The 23,287-nt window shown below is 34.7% G+C and overlaps 1 protein-coding gene across 6 annotated transcripts in view; it reads right to left on the reverse strand.

Moving 5' to 3' along the window:
• The window catches only part of RALGAPA1 (Ral GTPase activating protein catalytic subunit alpha 1), a 264,118-nt gene that overhangs the window by 13,441 nt on the left and 227,390 nt on the right, over positions 1 to 23,287 (reverse strand). For all 6 annotated transcript variants that reach the window (XM_027065594.2, XM_053224366.1, XM_053224367.1 and 3 more), the window contains 2 exons: positions 19,037 to 19,195; positions 17,464 to 17,591 (listed from right to left, as the gene is read on the reverse strand). In XM_027065594.2, the coding sequence (XP_026921395.2) occupies positions 17,464 to 17,591; positions 19,037 to 19,195 (287 nt within the window). The remainder of the gene's footprint in view (positions 1 to 17,463; positions 17,592 to 19,036; positions 19,196 to 23,287) is intronic.

Consider the following 23,287-nt stretch of genomic DNA (forward strand, 5'->3'; position numbering starts at 1 on the left):
AACCTAATCTGTGCTTAACATTATTATTCATTTTAAGTAACTACTTTTGATTCTAAACTTACATATGAAATTATTTATGGCTCTGTGTCACTGTATCAAGACAGCTGTCAAAAACTAGGGTTCAGTTTCTGCCCGGTCCTGGGAAGAGATGCATGAATTCTCCGTGCTGCAGTTTTTCTATATGTTAAATGGGGATACCACCACCTGCTCCTATTTATGTAATAAGGATATTGAAGATAAAGGATATAAATATAGGGTAACCCAAAAGTCCCCCTACATCTGTGCTGAAAATGGTTTTTCTGGCTTTTGGCTCAAGTCTTTGTAAATAGCAGGTGCTGTCTCCCTGAGGGCAATTTTCAATGTCTGTTTACGAAATATACCTGTATTTATGCACAAAAACTCTGATAATATTTCTCGTTTGTGGTATGTACTGAGGGCCTTTTGACCTATTTTGATGAGAGGAAACGGATTTCTCATGAGAAAAAAATATGAAGAAAAGCTACTGCAGGAGGATAATACATTTTTCAATTTTACTAATGTACAGGGACAATATACGAAAGGTAGATTTTTTTTTTTTTTTTTAAGTTTGAGAGAGAGTGTGCGCAGGGTAGAAAGAGAGGGATGAAGAGAGAATCCCAAGCAGGCTCTGTACCATCAGCACAGAACCTGACATGGGGCTCGAACTCATGAACCGTGAGATCATGACCTGAGCTGAAATCAAGAGTCAGATGCTTAACTGACTGAGCTACCCAGGCGCCCCAAAAGGTAGATTTGGTTTTGAAGAAGCAACAACCCTTCATTCTCCACAATTTTCTTAATATGATTCTGAACTGCTTTTACTGTTAGAAAAGGCAAAACTTTCAGGGTGCCTGGGTGGCTAAGTTGGCTAAGCATCTGGGATTCTTGACTCTGGCTCAGATCATGATCCCAGGGTTGTGGGATGAAGCCCCGCATCGGACTCCACACTGAGTGTGGAGCCTGTCTGAGATTCTCTTCCTCTCTCTCTCTGTCCCTCTCCCCCACTGGCTTGCTTGCTCTAGCTAGCTAGCTAGCTAGCTAGATAAGGGCAAAACCTTCAGTTTTGTGATCACTACTTTCATGGCATGGCCAATAGATTTTACAAACATTTAGCTCAACTGTAATTTGTGACTAGTCTCAAAAAAAAAATGGAAGTGTGTATGTATACATTATAATGCACATAGGAAGAATATGAAGCATTTTTCACAAAAAGGAGTAATGAAAATTATAATTGTAAACATATATATGAGACCTATCACCACTTAATTTCCTCTTAAGTTCAGATTTAAGGTTTTCTTTCCTAAACAAGATAAAAAATATTGGCTCCTTTTCAAGTGAAGGCAAAGTATGGAATGTTTATATCTGTACTCAATATCATAGCCTCAGGGATTTAAGGCCCATTGTGAAATTCCTAATTTAGTTAAGCACTTGCCTGCACTCATATATTTCTGTGATTTCTTTGCTGTTTTAGCACATAGGAATTTTATTTCCTTTTTTTGTATAGATATTCCCAAGAACAGAGGGAGGAGAATTCTGCCTATTAAAAAAAAATTGGAGAGTACTACTTATGATATTCACCACATTTCTAAGATGGCTGGTAGATTGAAGTTGGCTATGGTGAAAGTTTTCACATCATAGGACTCAACAAATGCCACAAATCAGGGCTTCCTCCCTTCTTTCAGCACCAGTTACTAAACAAGTATGCTCCTGCCACTTCCTCCCCCCGTCCCCCTCCCCGTGTAGGCTTCATGCCCAATGCAGGGCTTGAACTCACAACCTTGAGATCAAGTTCCTGAGCTGAGATCAATCAAGATCAAGAGTCAGACGCCTGACAGACTGAGCCACCCAGGCACCCGCCCCCCTCCCCAGTATGCCTTTGTCTTTGTGCTTGTTCTCCTAACAAACTAGCAGGGAGACTAATGTCATGGGGCCAGAGGCCATGTCTTTTATTACCTTTCTATATCCAGCACCTAACACAAGACCAGAAGTACTTGATGTTTATAAATTATAGAAGGAATGAATAAAGTTTTCACAGTCGATTAGAAGACTGTTATGCAAACAACCCCTTCCTTGAACCCCAATTTAGATCTCCAGAAGCAAAACCTTTTGGGGCCAATATAGTTGGGACTTTCCTAAGATTGGATTTAGAGACAGAGTTTGAATCCTTGTGAGAAAGTTTGGTTCCATCCCACCCTTGATCTTGCTGACCTTCTCTGGAAGAAGAAAAAGTGAATAAAATACAACATATATATACATAAGGTATAACATTAAGAAAAAAGAAAACTAATTACAAAAAAAATCATAATTGTTAAAGAAGAAATCCTATAAATCTTGAAAGTAATTACAACTCATTACAATTTAGCACTGAAATGTTTTACCCCATTGGTTGTGACAACTTTTTAAATTTAAAGAAATCTTTGGGGTGCCTGGGTGGCTCAATTGGTTAAGCATCCAACTCTTGGTTTTGGCTCAGGTCATGATCTCATGGTTCGTGAGTTTAAGCCCTAGCTGGCCTCAATGCTGACAGTGCAGAGCTTGCTTGGGATTGTCTCTCTCTCCCTCTCTCTGCCCCTCCCCTGCTTGTGCTCTCTCTCCCAAAATAAATAAATAAACTTAAAAAAAAATCTTCAAATTTTGCATAAATTCTACAATGGTATGAGACAACAAATTTAGTTAATAAACTATTTCTATTCATTTCAATGGCCATCTGTAAAGAAAGGAGAAAGGGAAGAAATGTCAAGAAAATCTCTGTAGATAAAAATCAGCAAAGGGTAATTTCAAAACCATTTTAGGCAGATTTCCAAAACTGCTCTGGCACACTATAAGAACACAGGTAATAACACCCTTGAAAAATAATACTCAGAATTTTAAATATTTAGGTTTTTAAAAAGACTATCTTGAGAGGCATGCCAGGGCATCATTTATTGAGAGTATTTTGGGACAGTCTGAACTAGAGGAAGTATACAACAATCATCTACCAACATTTCTTTCAGTAAGCTTAGCAAAATCGTTATAAAACGTTTATTCACAATAAGCCTTGCCTGGATGGAGAATACAAACATAGATTTGCTCAGAAAAACAAAGCTGCTGATATGTAGAGTCAGCATTAGAACTTTGGTCATTTAATAGTCCAGTGCTCTTTTCTATATCCAATCTCAATGATTTCAGTTTTGTATGGAGAAAAGAAAGGTATAGGAAGCATTTTAGTTAGTTCAAGTATGGCCAACAAAATGTTAGCTTAAATTTGAGGACTGGCAATTTTTGAAAGATGTTTATATACAAGAACATTATATATAATACATAAAAATTCTTGGCACACTCTAATAAAAATGAGAAAGTAAACCACATTTGGCTTTTTAGTTCGAAAAGGCCCTGAAATATCTTCAAATATTCTGAAGCGATGTCCTTACACAGGGTCTTAGAGAAATAATGAAAAACAATTTTATTGATATATGATATATGTAGATATATTTTGCAAGTACATCTCAAGGATCGTGTGGCTAATTTATTTGCAGTAATAAAGGGGCATGTTTTCTTGAAATATACAGGGCAATTAAGTATCCCATGAACTATTTACTAGGCATGGCTCACCTATAAGATGAAAGTAATATACTTGCTTACATTATAAAGCATCTGGTAAATTAATAGTCCATTTCTTTCTTACAGTAGCTAATTTCATCAAGAAACATGCAGTGTAGCTCATATTCAGTAAAAATAAAATTCCAATAGAACAAATCTTGGTATTAATATTGTTTATTTGTACTATGTTAATAGAAATTCTTCTGAAAGTCTGCAACAGGTCATAACAAATTATTGTGTATGATTTTTATGATGCATTACATTAATCAAATTCTTTAGTAGTTGCCACTACGCAATGAGGGAAAAGCTGTGATTTGTCAGAGTAGACAAAGCTGGGCTTTAATCCATCCTTTTAACCATACTGCCAAGTCTATATTGTTTTCACTGCGTCTCAATTAGGAGACAGGCAGGACACCTGGTACTTCTTTATCTAAGTCCCATGGGCTGCCAGATGACTCAAAATCCATAACAGGTGCTAAGGCAGTGTGAGGATAGTCCTATTATTGAAAGCTGGAGTTGAATAAAATTTGGACCATATATAATTGCTCATAAATCAGCCAATTACTAAATGAAAACATTAAGTAAAAAGTTGATAAGCCCAATTCTACCAAAGTTCATGTAAATACGTTTAAAAAGATTAACCTTAAATAAATAGGATTAAAAATTTAAACCTCCCTAAAGGTTCTAAAAATCCTTCCTGATTTAATAATCCAATAATCACTGATGGTTTCTAAAAAGCACTAATATGATTATGGAGTATGTGTATCTATTCCACTTTCATGAAAGTTGTATGAAGTAAAACATCTAAAAGAAAAACTAAGTTACCTAGATTTCAAATTTAATATGAAGTTAAAATTTTAGACTTTCATTCTTGGTAAGATGTACTTAAAAATGTTATCGTACATAATAACAAGACTTTCACAGTCAACAGAACTGCTTCAGAATCACAAGTATTAGATTAAGAGTGTAAAAAACATTGGGGGATGACTAGAAACAATCTGTATTGTTCCTTTTGGGAACAAAAATTTCAATACATTAAAGTTGAGGAAATGAACTTACGTGTTTGAACTAAATACTAAACTTGGACTCTTGTTAGAAGACTGCAAAAGGGAAAAAAATTACTAAATAAGTGAAATTTTACAGTGTACAATTACTTACGTGTTATCTCTCCCTAAATGTGTACTAACTTAATTAAGATTTTGTTTAAATGCTGTAATTATCAGGAGTACAGAAAAAGTGATTTATTATCATGGTAAGTAGTTACAAAGTACAACAAACTGTCATTTAAGACTGTCATAGAATCTATGATAAACAGTATATTGGCTTAAACTAATGCACTATATGCCCCTAGGGAATGATGGGCTTAGAGACTGGACTTTAACATCAAAATCTACCCATTAATCTTGACTTAAATATAATCTACTCTGCAGTAAAAGGAAGAATGGGCATTCAATGAATTACTGGTTTTGAAATACTGCACTGGTGTCCATTTACTAAAAGCATTTAAGGGGACATGAGGAGATGGACCACTAGTACCTTTTACAGACTGTTACCATTTCACAAAACATGCATTTGATTTTCCACCAACTTAGCAAGAGCATCCCATTAAGAAAAATTATAAACTAAAAAAGTTTTCTGAAAATCTCTCTCTGATCCTTTTAAAGGACATGTTGTTGCATAAGGTATAATATTGCAATATAATTTGGTCAACTTAAGTTCAGATGAAATAATCATCTATGGAAATATACTGTAGGCTTAAAAAAGCTCTAATTTTTTTTTAGGATTGGTTGTAGATCATTGTTTCTTTGCATCAGAACCACCAACTGCTTGATTTGACTGACCAGAAAATGCAAACACCAAGAGTAGTGTTTATACAAATATCATGGCCCACAATGCTTCATAAAAAGGGAAACCCTCGTATTTTTAAAGATACTCGAAACAGACTTCAAGGAGAGAGAACCAGGAGTGACTGAAATAGTTACCAGCTACCCATTTAAATAATAAATCTGGTATTTAACCTTAAGATTTGCTGACTAGTTTATCTATAATGATTATTTTAGCACTTGCAATTGTTATGCATAAGATTAATTTGCATTTCTACATTATACAGCTTATAGGTATTCAGATATTTGGGAATTCTAAAAAGCATAGTATAAAGGAAATTAAGCCAAGTTTGTCTTTAACTTTATCTGATACATTAATTGTGGTGGTTTTTAATCCATTTTCCCTTCTTTTAAATTCAAAAAAAAATTTTGTGAAGATTAAAAAAATATAGTTTTTATCTAAACATAAAAATATCATAAAGCTAAACTGACTTTTGCTCTGCTATAATCTGGTGGGTTTAAAATAGATAATGGCATGTTAACAAGGCATTACTCCAAGTGGTTGCTTAAATATATTTATTTGCTTTCTTTTTGATAGTAGGTATGTGCTAAATAAAAGTCAACACTCCTATCAAGACAGTAAATGTAGAAACATCAGTTCTACAACAGCTATTTTTGCTCCTTCTCTTTTCTGAACAGCAATTAGTAAAGCAACCCCTTCCCCTCCTCCCTAGTGCTGTCAAGCTGTTCAGAGCAGTTTGCAACTCGACAATGGTACCATTGTGAATGCTCTCTGGGCTTCCTTCCCACAGAGAGTTAAATGGGCAGTTCCTGCTGCCCATGATTGGTGTCCAGTGAAATAATACTCAAGAGCCAGGTTTTATCAGCTTCACGCCAAAGAAGTGAAGCCAGGGAACCCAAGCCTTCATATCATACTGGACCATATGCCAACCCTGATGGCCCCAAAGGTTTATCACTAAGAATCAGGATCCATCATGTCCCTTGTGAAATTTCACTTCACATACCTTATGTGAAATGCAAAGCTTCACTAAAAACCGAACCTTCTTTACAATTGGCATGAACAGATGGACGGTAACAGTGGTTTGGCAAGCAAAAGTTAAGATTTAAATAGGCTGTATTCTAGTGTTTGAGAGGAAAAAGCAGTTAGAAGAAAATGGGGAGATTTGTGACCCATAGTTTAATTTTAATTCCATTATTGAGTTATTAAAAATTCAATGGCAAAAGCCCTTATGTTTAGTAAAAGGAAAAGAATGGATTAAAAGCACTGCAATTCCTATGTCAAACAAGGTTAAAGACTAATTTCAGCTTTACATCCTTCATTGTTTGCTATCTGAAATCCCCAAATAGCATCTAAATCTGTTTTTATATTAAACAAAGACTAAAATAAAACTTGTAAAATATGTAGTAGGTGTAGTGAATGATAATATGAACATACCAGTGCACCTTAATCACCAATCAAAAAAAAAAAAACGTAAGGGTTTAACAGAGAAAAAAAAATCCCTGTTCTATCACAGGTAAGAATTTAATAAAGATGGAAGTAAAGAAACTTCAAGTTCTATGATTTTTTATTTTTATTTTTTCTTTATTTATTTTTGAGAGAGAGAGAGAGAGAGAGAGAGAGAGAGAGAGAGAGAGAGAGACAGGAGGGAGGGAGGGAATCCCAAGCAGGCTCCATGCTATTAGTGCAGAGCCCAGTGTGAAGCTTGATCCCACAAACTGTGAGATCATGATCTGAGTCGAAATCAAGAGTCTGCTTAACTGACTGAACCACCCAGGCGCCCCAAGTTTTGTTATTTTTAAAGACTTTTTGCTCAATACCCAATAGAGTTCTCTACCTTCTTTCTGTTACACTATGATATGAACCAATTGTTAAGACTGGCATATGTAGGGGTGCCTGGGTGGCTCAGTCGGTTGAGCGTCAGACTCTTAATTTTGGCTCCTGTTGACTTGCAGTTCATGGGATTGAGCCCCACACTGGGCTCTGTGCAGACAGCACGGAGCCTGCTTGGGATTCTCTGTCTCCCTTTCTTTCTGCCCCTCTCCCACTCATGCTCTCTCTCAAAACAAACAAACAAACAAAAAAGGTTGGCATATGTAGACCACACTGCCACTCTGGATTCGACAAAGCAGGTAAGAGATGGTGAGGTGCTTTCCTTTCCTTTGCTATTTTTGTTGTGAAGCCAATGTACTATCAGACTAGGATAAAAAAAAAAAACCCAAAAAAATCAAAAAACACTTCATTCATCAGTAACAAAGTATAATAATGTGTAAAAGCACAACAATGTATAAAAGTACTTTACAGGAAAAGTGTAAAGAAGGCCTGTTATGCAAAAATATAAGTCTATCATATAACAAGATTATGAAAATCTCAAGTGCCTTTTTGAAATGGCAGATATGTGTAAATATTATCAAAACACTTAGAGAACTTCTTAGTCTCATTAAGAAAAATAATACTAGTTATTAGCCTGGCAATTACTGTATACTTAAGTATAAAAAATACTTTAAATAATAATTAACTTATTTTAGAAAGGCTTTACTATAAAAGGAAAATACATTCAAGCTGTGCTCTGCTATTCAAGAGGTAAAAATTATATAAAAGCAGAAGGAACTGTCACCTTAGACACCGGCTGTTATATTATTGGTAGTAACATTAAAAAATCAAGTTTATGGTTTGGTTTTGATTCTTCTGCTTGACTACAATTTCTGGTTTTGACCTCAGCTGCTATTACTCTTCCCTTTGTTTTATATCACCTGGTAGTGAGGAACTCCTTGTGTTTCTTAGCCACATTACACTTTTATCCCTTCATGCCTCAGTAAAACCATTCCTAATTCTTCCTCCCTACTATCCTCTCCCACTGTAATAAAATTAATCATCTTTACCATCTTATTTTGTAGGTATCACTATTGCTGGACTCCTCATCAGAGGGCATTTCATTCATTCACTCATTCTTTCATCCATCTACCTATCCCCATACCTACCTACCCACCCACAGGGCTCTCTCTTTCTCCTGTACCAGACTGTAAGCTCCATGAAAGCAGTAACTATCTTGCTACCCCTAGCTTTTCTCTCATACCACTTCCCATATAGAAGGTAGTCAATAAATACTTGGTGAAAAAAAATGAAAGATCCAAAATTGCTTTTTTGGGATGAAGAAATATAGACTTTCTCTTTTTTCCCTTACATGAACAAGGTTGGATGCCATTATCAGATGCCATTCAATTTCTATTGAGATAATCACTTTTCCCCCCCTTTTATAATGACTTATTTCATAGATTTTTATTTATTTCTGAAAGGATCTTAAACATACTTAGTCATTTTGCTGTTGTTCAATATAGCTTTTTTTTTTAAGACTTAAATTTGTCATTGGTGTATTGAATGTTTTTGGTAGAGTATAACAATTGAAAATATCTGTATAATTAATACAATGATAATAGAAATAGAAGTTGGTCATATACTGAAGTCATTTTTGTGAGCTCCCATTGTTTAAATATAGGAAAAGTAATTATTATTGGTCTACATTAGTAAAATGATAATCTCTAGAGAACATTAAGATGCTATTTTCAGACATTGGTTCAATTCTATAGAATAAGTTTCATTATTATCAAAAATTCATTATGTATCAGAGAGATTTATATTTACTGCTTTTATATCTTTTTGAAAGGACAAAGGCAGATTTGCTAGACCTAAACTAACACCTTTAAAGGTATACAATAAAATATTCCCACACTGACTGTAAGGAAGCCTCTCAAAATACCACTAACATCATCAATAGGCCCTTATTGCTATTCCTTAAAAAGAACAGCTGAACAAATTAAAAGTGATACAAGAATACATTAGAGTCATAATAGAAATGTTGCACATATCCAGGGTTCCTGTGTAAATAATTACTCTGTGTGCATACATAGACTATAAGGTTTGGCAGTAAAATCCAGGTCAGGGGAGAGGGATGCTTAATTACAAGCTTAAAAAAAAAACAATCTTCAATAGCAGTGCCCATGTCTTTAACACAGGAGACTGAAGCCGGCTCCCATGACAGAGCACATTGTTAAGTAAACAAGTACCTTTGTCAGCTCTTGGAGAGGTCCTACTACAATGATTAATATCAAAGGCACAAGGGCTGCAAGCACTTCAAAAGCCACAAAACCTGGATCACTTAGTTGATAAGGCATTTTATTTAAAGAACCATTTTCTCTTTTTTGAAGTATGAATGACCATAATCATAAATCTTAGAGTTTGTAACAAATAACCAGTTTGTCCATGAAGTTTAAGACTTTCGTTTAGAAAGTAGGTAGAATGAATGGCACTTACAAGATATTGAGGGCTCCTAATGGAATGAATCAGTGATGTAGGTGGTGCAAAGGTTTAAGTAAAACTGAAGACCTCAGTAATATGTACACTCCTACCGCCACCCCCCACAGCTCTCCTGTGGCTGCTGCCTTCCTTGCCATTCAGCAGCAAGTATAAGCCTTCAGGACTACCGCCATGGCTGCCTTCCTCCTCGGGGGCTGTGTGTGAGGGACACCAAATCGTACTCTTCCTAAGACAACATCTGTCACTTCATCAAGACACAAGTGTCTTAGCTCCGTTTTCTCCTTGACAGATCTTGCCTCCCCTCCCCTTCCTCTGACTGTAAGAAGTGGATGGAAAAACCTCACTGATTATTGATCTCTGATTATTTTCATTAAACCAAATGTTCTCTAATAAAAACATAATGATGAATCAGTCAAAATACAGCACTCTTGTGTCTACCCTATTCTGGCTTGGTCATGTTATCAGATAGTTTCTATTGCTCTTAGGTTTCCAGCATGCTCTTAGAGTTATAGCCTAGGCTAATATAAACCACAAATTATAACAACAAAAACAAAGAACTTGTTTTTAAAAGTACATTGGGAAATGAGTAGAAATTTTGTTAAAAGGAAAAAATGAATAGTTAATCTACCCATGAATAATCTACCCATGAATCCATCTACCCTACCCTGTACTATTATCCAAATTGCTAGCCACTTACTGCTGTGCTGAAAGTCAGTAAAACCAGTTTAAGTAAGACTCATTAATATGTGCACACACATGGTAAGTCCTATAACAAATGTTTTAAGACTAGAAGGAAATCTTTTTTTTTTTTTTTTACAAAGTTACTTTGTTTGGGTCATACAGAATGAGTATATTAGGTGGAAGACAGTAGAGAAGAGCATTCTTGGGGCAAAAACAGAGAAAAAGAGAAGGGCATTTAGGGATGATAAATATGGTCTAGCTAGACCCATGTAGGATGTCCTGGGTGTCAGTGTGGTGGGAGATGAGCACAAGGATGGGGGGGGGGGGCAGAGCTGGAAGGAGTACAGGTATGTTTGACAAAACTACAGTGAGAAATATGAGGTTGGGAGGGTTAATAAGCTAGTAACAACTGCTTGCACGTAGCCAAAGAATTCAGATAAGAACTGCAGTACACGGTCGAGCCATCACAAGTCTTTTAGTATACTTATATTTGTGTTTTAGAGGAGTATCTCCAGTATAGAGGATAATAATATCACCATCAAGTACGAGGTAGCTACCATTTTCTGAGCTCTTGCCACATGACAGGCTGCTTAGTGCTTCATCTAGATTATTTCACCTAATCCTTATAACAGTGTTGAGTTTGGTACTCTTTTTTTTTAACAGATTAAAATAAAATTAGACAAAGACAGTGACACACTTATTAAGTGACTGGACTCAGAAGCCCAGGCTGATTTCCCAACAATCAGCTTCCATACTTTAAAATATAATTTATAAATTAAGGACAGTCCATATTTATGAATATTATCTTTCTGAAGAAATAATCTTCAAAACACAGTATACATAAAATTATGTAGTTTCTCAATAAACTCACTTTCTTCTTAACACGAAATGGCAGCAATATTGATGGGCCTCCCTAAGAGGTTTTATAATGTTCTATCATAATGAATGGCAAACTACATTAGTGGAGCCAATCAATTACATTTCATTTCATTTTGGCTCTCATACTTTTGTAACAAGTTCTTTACATTTGAGTAGTTGAACTGCAGGGATAACAAACTGTGACTAATTGAAGAATGATCATTGACTTCTGGTAATTTGTCTGATAAAGTTAAACAGAAACCCAATTCTGGCATTTACAAAAAGGTCAAATCTAAACAGATTAGAAGAAATCAAATAATATTGGTTCAGCAGGAAAGAATATTAAACCTAGGAAGAATGTGTTTTTTAAGGATGCCATTTAACTTTATAATATCCCCCATACTGAGTATTTCAGAATATCACATATGTACACATATGCATGCATGCATACATACATACACATAAAGCCCCAAAATACAAATTACAAGAATTATAACATACATATTGCATTCCATCTACTAAAATCTCATCCTCTGGGGCCCAGATTTTCTATGCATTCTTCCCTTATTTTCTTACTTTGAAAGCAATGACTTCTTCTTTGGAACTCCTAGAGCATTTTATCTTATAACCCTACTATTATGTGTTATATTTTATCTTGTGTTACAATTATTAATTTACATTATTCTCTCTATTAAATTATAAGCTTATTGGAGAAACAATTATCATCTACAGTTGAACCCTTCAACAGCGTGTAGGTTACCAACACCCCATGTAGCCCTAAAATCTGTGTATAACTTTTGACTTCTCCAAAACTTAACTACTAATAGCTTACTGCTGATAGGAGCCTTACTGGTAACAGTTGATAAACACGTATTTTGTATATTATATGCATTTCATACTTTATTTTTTAAAACAGAGGTGTACATTAAATTTTTTTTAATGTTTATTTTTGAGAGAGAGAGACAGAGCATGAGTTGGGGGGGTGCAGAGAGACAGGGAGACACAGAATCTGAAGCAGGCTCCAGGCTCTGAGCTGTCAGCACAGAGCCCAACGTGGGGCTTGAACCCATGGACTGCAAGATCATGACCTGCTAAGTCTGACATTTAACCCAATGAGCCACCCAGGTGCCCCTATATTTTATATGTTTTTTATTTTGAGAGAGAGTGGGAGACAGGTAGAGAGAGAGGGAGAGAAAGAATCCCAAGCAGGCTCCTTGCTGTGCTCAGCACAGAGCCTGACACAGGGCTCAATCTCATGTCTATGAGATCATGACCTGAGCCACAATCAAGTCGGATGCTTAACTGACTGAGCCACCCAGGTGCCCCTCATACTGTATTCTTGAAGTAAGCTAGAAAAAAAAGTTAAGAAAACCATAAGAAAAAATACATTTACAATAGTATACAGTATTTATTGAAAAAAAAATCCACATATAAGTGGACCTGCACAGTTCAAACCTATGTTGTTCAAGGCTCAACTGTGATTTGTCTCTACATGTCTCTCAAATCTTTACTACAATCATAAAAGTGATCAGTAATTTTTTTTAAGTTTATTTATTTTGAGAGAGAGAGTATTTATTTTGAGTGTATGTGTGCACATGCAAGTGGGGGAGGGGCAGAAAGAGAGAGGGAAAGAGAGAATCCCAAGCAGGCTCCTTGCTGTCACTGCAGAGCCTAATGTGGGACTTGGTCTCACAAACCGTGAGATTATGACCTGAGCTGAAATCAAAAGTCATATGTTTAACCAACTGAGCCACCCAGACGCCCCAGTAAATATTTTTGATAGAAGAGAAAGAGTTCTATCTCTTGAACTGGTGGTGGTTAAACTGTAATTATTCACCATATAATACATTTAGAATTTATGTACTTTTCTCAAATTATATTTTACAGTAAAAAAGGTTAAAAAGAAATATTTAAGAAAAATGGGACATGTGAGATGGTTAATTTTACATCAACTTGGCTAGATCATGGTATCCAGTTTTTGGTTAAACACCAGTCTCGATGTTGCTGTGAAGTTATTTTTTTAGAGGCAATTACCATTTAAAATCAAGAGACTTTGGTGGCTCAGTTGAGTGACCGACTCTTGATTTCAGCTCAGGTCATGATCTCATGGTTCGTGAGTTCAAGCCCCACATCAGGCTCTGCTCTGACAGCACAGAGTCTGCTTGGAATTGTTTCTCTCTCCTCTTTGTCCCTCCCATGCTCTCTCTCTCTCTGTCCCTCAAAATAAATACATAAATATTAAAAAAAATTAAAATCAGAGGCTTTGAGTAAAGCAGATTACCTCTATCACGTATGTGGGTGCACCTCAACCAATTAATCAAAGGCATTGAGAGAAAAGACTGAGGTCCCCACAGAAGTAAGGTATTCTACCTCCAGATGACTTCTGACACAGATTACAATATCAACTCTAGCTAGGAACTCCTGCAGGTTTCAGACCTGCCAGTCCCCACAATCATGTGAGCTAATTCCTTAAAATTAATCTTTCTCTATCTAGGTATACACTTCCATCTAATTGATTCTGTTTCTCTGAGAACCCTAATACAACATGATTATATACTGTAACTTCTAAAAATTTCTTTGTATGATAAATCTCATGTTAAAAAAAAGAGACAGTACATACATGATAGCATCATATTTAACATTTGTACATACTTGAAATGTCTCTAGGATCATAACAAATAATTGCTTTTAAATTTTTACTTAATGTATAGAGTCATGATAGCTAAGATCATGAAATTAGTACTTTGTAATTATTATTCCCACTACAAAAAAGCCAAAAGAAAGAAACAACCCAATCCCAACCCGCGCGCGCGCATGCGCGCGCGCGCGCGCGCACACACACACACACACACACACACACACACACACACACACACACAGAGGTTAACTAACAAATGATGGCTAAGATCAACCTGAAATTCCCCTCAGGGCCAATGGTTACCCAGAATCTGCCTATTCTTCCTCCCCAGCATTGCATTTCAATTCTAATTGCATGATCAAACCAACAAATTGAGCTCGAGACCCAAAAAAAAAAAAAAAAAGCCCCTAGCTGACAAAGACCAAGGTTGCAAGAAAATGTTTTTCAAGTACAAGTAATGCAAGAAATGACAAGTGAAGTGAAGGAGAGGTTTCAAAGCTTGAAAGACAGTCATCAATACTGACAGATTACTGTAATTCTGGCTGCCAGCATGATCGATTTGGACAGCATATGACAATCAATATTGTCCTCATTTAGTGAACAACATTAGATTCATAGTTACAGAAGATGTTCCCAGGATAAAATTTAAACTGTATTAAATGATCATAAATAGCACAATTTATGCTGTGGAATCTTAGTGGGTACTTTCACTGGGCATAAAATAACTAACGCAGCAGTACAATTATCCAAATATAAGTGAGTTTATTACATATTCTTTTATCCTCTTATTTCTCTTATTAAAGTAGTAACTGGTGGTTTTCAAAGCCTACTTCTATTTCAGTTTCTTTTGTAATTTCTGTTAAATTCTATTGATCTGTTTTAGGACACGTGATTTTTTTTCCTTAATGGGAACTTACCTGGATTTGTCAAAAAACATACATTGTAAAATTTAATGTATTTCTGAAATATATTTTTTTAAAATTAAAAGACATCTGTAATTCAAGATCTTAATAACATCTAGTTGTAATTTAGTATATAAGGTTTCATTGAAAAATCAAGCAATCTACCTGTGTGAAATCATTTTCCCTGATACTTAGAATATAGAACTTTATGAATCTTTGTAAAAGATGACTATTTATTTTTCAGATTAGCAAAGGCTAAGAGTATCTTTATTATATCCTTAAGTAGTATGGGGAAATAATTTCCATATGGCTTCTAAATTCAAGCTTCCAAGTCAAGAAAAATTTCTTTGATTTGACTTTATGTTTTTATTCTGTGTGTTCCAGAAGCGGTTTTGCTGATGGAAATTGCTCATATTGGCTGTGTAAATAGTGTTCATGTTTACTCTTTACATCTGAAATTATCTCTCATCTTAGAAATTTTCTCCAATGTTGTATCTATTAATGTCTCAGCAAGATTAACTAACTATTAAGAACTTCGTGAAATAGGCCTGAAAATCCAATCCAGTCAATTAACCTACCAACCAACCAAACATAAAAACTCAATTAGGCAATTCCTTGGTGTTGGGTAGAGTTGTTTTATATTGACTGTAATCTTTACACATAACAGAATTAATCACTGCACAAAATAATGTACCTTATTTCATTTCCTAAGCACATCCAAATTACCTCATTTAATCTTGACAATAATTCTGAGATGGGTATTATCTTTTTTTACAGACAAAGAAAGTGAGGTCTAGAGATTCTATGACTAGACCAAGATTACAAGGCAGAGCTTGAATTAAAATAATTATTTTCTAACTGCAAATCCAGCCACCATACCTCTAGTGTAACATGTAAATCTGAAATAGTTCTCAAAAGAGTATAAGCTTAGGTGCAGGAAAAAGAAATTAAGTCATAGCCCCCAACACTTTTATTTTGCATTTTTAACTACTTGGTAAGGTGTACATCTTAAATATTTGTACTTCAGGCCAGAAATAGTTTGTGTTTGCTCAATAAATGGAGTTCCTGTTTTATGACACAAGAGGCAAATAGAATTTTCTACTACAATCTAATTTCTCTCTCACCACTTTCCCAAAAGATTTAAGGCATTCTTTCAACTGTGTCTTAAATGAAAGGGCGGAGGACACTAACCTTAGGATGAACATCAGGATCAGGCCAAGATCAGAAAGACAACCTCAGAGGAGTTGACAATGTGGATAAAATGAGCTTATGGGTAATAATCTGCACATTCCTTGTAGGATTAGCTACCTTTCTAGAGATATTCAGGAAATAATAAACTGAATCCCTACATTTCACAATGACCACTTCAAATCTGATCTTTCAACTTAAAGTGAAGATATAACTGTCACAAGTAAGAAATGCTATATAAATGTCATTAAGCTTAATCAATATATCATGCCATGATCCACCACCTATAATTCCATTTCACAGTGTCAGAATACATGAGAAATTACATAGGAATCAGATTGCTTAAGTCAATTTTCATCAAAAGAAGAGAATATATGTGGCAGACTTACGATAAATCCATTTCATGTGGAATAGAACTCAGGATATTTTAAAAAGCCTTCCCTGTGAAGCTTAACATCCACAATTTATTAAGAAAAATAATTGAAATGTTTTTAATCATATAGAAAAAGTATATGGAAATAGAAATTCATTTCAGAAAGCAATTAAAACTGTGTCCCAGGCATTGTTCTAAGAGCTTTATACATACTGACTCATTCAGATCTTATAACACAGTGAGCTAGGTGTTATCATCCTCATTTTATAGATACGGAAACTGAGGCTCAAATTATTTAAAAAATATTCCCAAGGCTAGACAGCTAAGCATTTGAGTCCAGAAATCTGGCTCCAGGAGCCATGTTCTTTTTTTTTTTTTTAATGTTTATTTTTGAGAGAGCAAGGGAACACGAATGGGGGAGGGGCAGAGAAAGAGAGAGACACATAATCTGAAGCAGGCTCTGTGCTCTCCCCACAGAGCCCGATGTGGGGCTCAAACCCACGAGCCACGAGATCATGACCTGAGCTGAAGTCGGACACTTAACCACCCCAGGTGCCCCTCCAGAAGCCATGTCCTTAAACACTCCATGTCCTCTCATACTTCCACGTCTTTATCTTGTTCCCTCTGCCTGGAATGCTCTTCTTAATCTCATCCACCTGATTACCTCTTATTCATCATCCTTCAATATTCAATCCTCACATTTCTGAGGCTGCTTCTCATTATACCTCGAAAACACTGTACATAACTCTGTTACAACACACGCACTAAAAACTGTATATTTCCTTAACTAGATTGAATACTTTATGATCACTGTTAGGGTTATTTCTATACATGCATAGTATCAGAGTACCTAGCATGGGACCCTAATTAGTTAACCAAAAGATAAGTACTGATTAGTAGTGTATAAAAGAAAATACATCATTCAAATATCACAACAGCACAAACACTGGGGAGGAACTCTATCTCTATATATCAATGAACAGAAACTCAAAGGTACTGACCCATAAGACATACTTACCTTGGAAAGCAGACATGTATTAGAGTAGAAACCATACTGTCAAAAAGGATACAAGTTTTGATACAATGGAATCAGAGATTTTAGAGCACGGCTTGCATTTATAGCTGTTGCTCGAACCATAATGGGTAGAACTTTTCCATTCACAATAGCACCATCAAAAAGTGGACCAAAGAAGGGAACCTGATTGAGAAATTAGAACACAATTTTATACTCATATTGAAGAAAGGTTGTTATAAATAAGAACAGTCAAGACACTGCACACAAAAATGTTTCTACTTCCTCTTTAGTTCTTCCTTCAGTAGAAATACTATTCAAATTTAATTCTTTTCCATGATTCACACGAAGACAATAAATAAAAAATGCCAAAGGTCTACATGGTTTCCTATTCAAACAGAACTGTGCTTCATTTAACTGACTAAATAATTTATATTCCCTGCCAATTTTCAAATTTTTGTTGTCTCAACTGTACACAAAAATTCAACACTGGAAATAAATTTCTTTTCTTCCACTGAGTAAACACAATAAAGATAACACATTCTCATAGGCAGCAAGTTAGTTTTTCATTATTTTTGTGACCACCTTTACTATAGAACCTAAAAGACCTTCATTACATAGTTTATTAGAAAAAAAATCTATTTTGATAACTGTCACTTTTATCAGATGACTGACAGCTTCAAAGTAATTCTATTTGAATATGGTTGGTGCAGATGACAGCTGAAGGCAAGGACATGGGATGTGGATAATACAGTAAATATTTCAGGCTTTGTGCCCATATGTTGTCCCTGTTATATATTCTTCTTTGATTTAAAAAAAAAAAAAGAAAAACCTGGGGGTAAAGGGGCAAGGAAACAAAACAAAAACAGAAAAAGAAAAAGAAAAGAAAAACTCATTAAAAAAGTAAAAACCATTATTAGCTTGTAGGCTGTACAAAAATAGAAGGTGAACCATAGTTTGCTGACCTCTGGTTTATATAAACCCTAAAGAAACCTGGCTGTAAGCTCAAATTCACATGTGGGAAAGTTAGTCTAATTCAAGAAATTCTAAAGATTCATGATCAACTGTCAAAAACTAGGTTTTCTATAAATTAAAAGTATTTGATTTAAAAAAAGTAAGAAAGATACCCAAACACTATCACACTTTTATTATTTTGAAAGTGTGTTTCAACCCTATGGTATAAGACATCCAACCAGAACAAATTTTTTTAATACTTTGTAGAACTTTCATTTATTAAAAGTGACATGATTAAATAATCATGTACTCCTTAGTAAGATATACCAACTAAAAATAAAGGAATCATACATTCTTGACCTAAAGGGAATGATTGCTTCTTATTGTACCTTTTAGGAAATTATAATCATCCTCTTAATAAAAGGTAATCCTGTTGTGATCTTAGTACAAAGGAACTTCTGCTCTGGCACTTCTCCCATTTGAACATAGTTTCTTGCTATTTTTTCTGTTTTAGCTCCTTCTGAACCAGACTTACACAATTTACATTGTTACACGAGTCTTTGTCTCACTTCCCCCTGTTTTCACAACCTGATGCCTAGTCTAATCCCTCTGAAAGAAGAAACTCACAAACCCATTCAGAGCTCAGAAAATATTATTAAAATATAGTAAATTCTTACCTCTGGTTTTTTCATTATCTGGATACTGAACATGTGATTTTTCATTGGATATATGACAATAAGGACATCACCAAATTCTGTAGGAATAATTCCTCTCCTGTAGTCTCTAGTATGCTCTGACCAAACAATGTGTACTTCATCATTTCCCAAATGTCTCAACTGGAAAACCAAAATAGTTCATAGTGCTTTAGAAAAAGCATACAGTTTTTCATACAGCTACTGACAACATACTATACTATAAAAAATATTAAAAGATAAAGATATTAAAACCTCCCTCTCTCTCTGCCCTCCCCCACCTGCGCGCGCGCTCTCTCTCTCAAAAATAAACAAACATTAAAAAAAATTAAACAAGTGAGTGTTTTAAGATTCTACTCCTTTTTTTCTGACCATTCTCTCAAAGTGCTAATGAGCAGTAAAACTGCCTAAAGAAGGCAACAGGAAGAGAAGGAAAAGAAATAGGTAATTCATAAATTGGGTAAATAACCTATTAAGTAAGAGAAAGTCGACTGTTTGGTTCAACAAATTTCCAGGGTTTCTTTGCCTATGAAATGTTGCCTACAAAATTCTTCCAAACAGATTCTTGAAATTTGTTACAGTCTCAAGATGTTGTTTAAATATTTGTGGTGCTTACAAAGGCTTCTGGCAATCAGAGAGAGTTAACATTATGGTGGTTAAAATGATAAAAAAGCAAAGCATCCAAAAGTTGGATTTCTAATAAGTTATTAGAAAAATGAACTTAATGCCCATTAGTTTTGAGTTTTCTTCATAGAGAATATTGTATAAACATGTATTTTAATATAAAATGTGGTTATCTTAGTATATTAATGGATTCTGTCACTGTCAACATCTGAGTGCATTTTTGGTGCATATCTCACATGGGCTCTTTGACTGCTTTCAGATAAATGGACACATTGTATGGGAAGGTTTGGAAGAGAGAACTAGGGTGTCATCAATATTTTTTGTATGAGCTAACATACAAATGATTTGTTTTTGAAATATGTAATTTACTTGGCTTAAAGACCACAGAGTAAGAGAGAAGTTTAACTGTGTCATTTAAATAACAACAAAAAAAGGAGTCAAATCCAATTAATGAAAGGCTCTCTTCTGTTAGCCTTAACCCTGGAGTTTTGTTTTTTGTTTTTTTTTTTTAAGTAAGCTCTGTGCCCAACCTGGGGCTCAAACTCATGACCCCAAGATCAAGAGGCACACACTCTACTGACTGAGGCAGCCGGGGGCCCCTTAACCCTGGAGTTCTTAACCCAGGTTCAAGGGGTCTGTGAATATTTGAAAATTACTTGGCAAAATTTTATTTGTGTATTTTTCTGAGAAGAGTCTATCAAATAGGAGTACGTAACACCAAAAAAGCCAAGAACCATTGTTCTAATGGTTTCTAAAGTCCCAAACACCAGTCGATCTAGAAAATCCTAATCACTATGAACATCACTAAAGTATCTGAAAATACAAGGTAAATCCCTGAATTTTAACATTTGTATTCTTAAGCAAGAAATGCCCCCTCAGATACTTCGATGGATTATAAGATAGAGGTAGCTATTACTCTAAAGACAGTATCCAGCTAAACCTATAGACCAGAATCTATTATTTTAGAAATAGAGTATAAAAATATTTATTTTCTTTTAAGGAGACTTTTTTAGGTTTAAGCGTATTAAATATTTTTTCCTTTTTGGAAACAATAAACATACTCATTGCTCTAAATTCATGATGGTAGGCCTAATCATCAAAATATTGTTTAAGTTTTAATTCTTCATTATTTACACCACAACACACACACGTGTCGAAACACACACCCCTTGAATGATATAAATTTGGTACTTGGGCTCTGTGACATTTTAAAAAACCAAACAGATTACACAACTTAGAAAAGCTATGGCTCTATAATTTCATTTTTTAATCAAAATACTTTAAAAATATCCTTCCTATACAGCCATCCCCATGTGTCAGCTTCCCTAATAGGTTTATGTTAACTGAATACAAAAGAAATGTGAAATAAATTTAACCAGGAGGGATGATCCAATCTAATTTTGATACATTAATGTCATATGCTGTACATGTTACAATAGCAGCCAGATCTAATACTAAGCTCCAGGCTATACTGAGATTTCCAAATGGCAGATTGTTCTAAGTGATATCAAGTATAATTGAAGTAATAAACGATAGTAAAAGCTGAGCACACTGTCAGGAAGAATTTAAGTATTTACTTTTTAAAATTAAATGAGTTAGGTTAGGAAAGACAAGACAACTGAAATAATGCAGGTCTCAATTTACAGAAAATTCCTTTTATTTATCTGCTACATTAACCCTTGAACTCTTGCCAAAGCTATCTATAATTTCTAGTGCCTACTTATCTAAAGAAATGAGAGAAAAGGGCAACTAAAGTTTTATCTTATAAACAAAGCCTGTCTTCAAATATCTACCACAGAGTCTTAAAAGTCTGTCATAGAAGTTTAACGGGAAAAAAATAATACATTTTTACTGAGATGTTGTAATGAAGATATTTGTGGCAAAGAACCATGCATATAACAAAGTCATGCTAAACATATTCAAGCATTTTGAGGGGAAAGCTTCAAGACCATCCCTTACCTTTTTTTAAAAAATAATTATGTTGTCATGATTGGGCATGTTTTTGTATCTTTAAGTCTTTAAAACTTACTACATAATAAACACAAATTGAGAAATTGCTAATCATTGGTATGTATATCTTACGAATTTTTGAGAGATTGCTGAAAGAATGAATTTTGAGTATTAACAGTTAATAGAAATTTCAGAAGTGAAGTGTGTTTGACACTTTGACATGAATACTTTATATAATATTTGATGTTTATTTATTCTCTATCTCTTAAGGACTTACAAGGTTGTGTCCTGTGTATACTCACCAGGTTTTCTATACTCCAAAAATTCTCAAAGAGTTCCTACCTACATGTTTTTGTACCCAGATGCTAATCACTTCTAAAAGAGAGTACAAGACTTCTGTTTATGGGATAAATCTGGTAAAATGATTGGCAACCAAACAACTCTTCCAAATCCACTTCAAATGCTGATGAAATAATTTTAATTCAGCTATATAATATAGGCAGCAGATTATCATTATCAATTCATGAAGATAAAGAAGTTAAATGAAATTAACATGTACAAAATTGAAATCCTCAATACATTATAGAATATTAACACTGAAAGAGACCCTAAGTAAAGTTCTGATTTCCAGCCCCATACAGGAACTCCCACTGCATCATCTCTGACGAGTAATCCTGCTTCTATCTGAATGAATACTTCTAGGGTTGGGAACTTTATACCTTCATGAATCAGCCTATTCATTTTTAAAGAGCTACAATCATTAGAACATTCTTTATGCTAAGCTAAAATTTGCGTTCCTGAAGCCTGTTCTTCTACAATGATCCTTACCAAAGAAATCCAGTCTATATATATTATTGTTTCAGATATTTGAAGATTGCTCTAACGTAGATTTCAACTTTTCTTTTCCAGGTTAAATGTGTCCTTACTTCCTCCTTGAGTTTACAAAGCTATTCATTATCCTGAATTATTTACCTCAGTTTATTGATGCTTCTATTAAATTGTGGTGTCTGGAATTGAACACATTACTAATACATGCTCTGACCAGTACAGTAAGCTCATAGTGGGACGACTTTCTTTGTTCTGTTAACTGAATTATTTTCTGCATTTTTTCAAAGTTGGCTCAAATAGTAGTTGTGATTAATTCAAACCCTTCAGTCTTGTTCGTATAAAGTCCTAAGCAGGTACAACTGACTGCTAGAATTAAAGAGAGAATTTATTCTTTTTATTTATTTATTTATTTACTTACTTATTTTACTTTTTTTTTTTTAATATGAAACTTATTGTCAAATTGGTTTCCATAGAACACCCAGTGCTCCTCCCAACAGGTGCCCTCCTCAATGCCCATCACCCACCCTCCCCATCAACCCTCAGTTTATTCTCAGTTTTTAAGAGTCTCTTATGGTTTGGCTCTCTCCAAGAGAGAATTTATTCTTATTAAATTTTACCTTGCCAGGTTCAGATTATCTTTAAACCTATCTTGTTAGTCTGGTTCTGCTATTCAATGTGTTGGCTCTCTCTTTCCCAGATTTGGGCTATTCTTAAATTCAATTTCTTGTGTATTTATTTAGATTTTAGATAAAAATGTCAAATAGGACAAATCTGGGTAACAGCCTTATATGGCAAGTCATTTCAATGTTCCTCCTGGTTAAAATAATATCCAAC

This window comes from Acinonyx jubatus, chromosome B3 (assembly GCF_027475565.1).
Source record: "Acinonyx jubatus isolate Ajub_Pintada_27869175 chromosome B3, VMU_Ajub_asm_v1.0, whole genome shotgun sequence".
In the NCBI taxonomy this organism is placed as follows: domain Eukaryota; kingdom Metazoa; phylum Chordata; class Mammalia; order Carnivora; family Felidae; genus Acinonyx; species Acinonyx jubatus.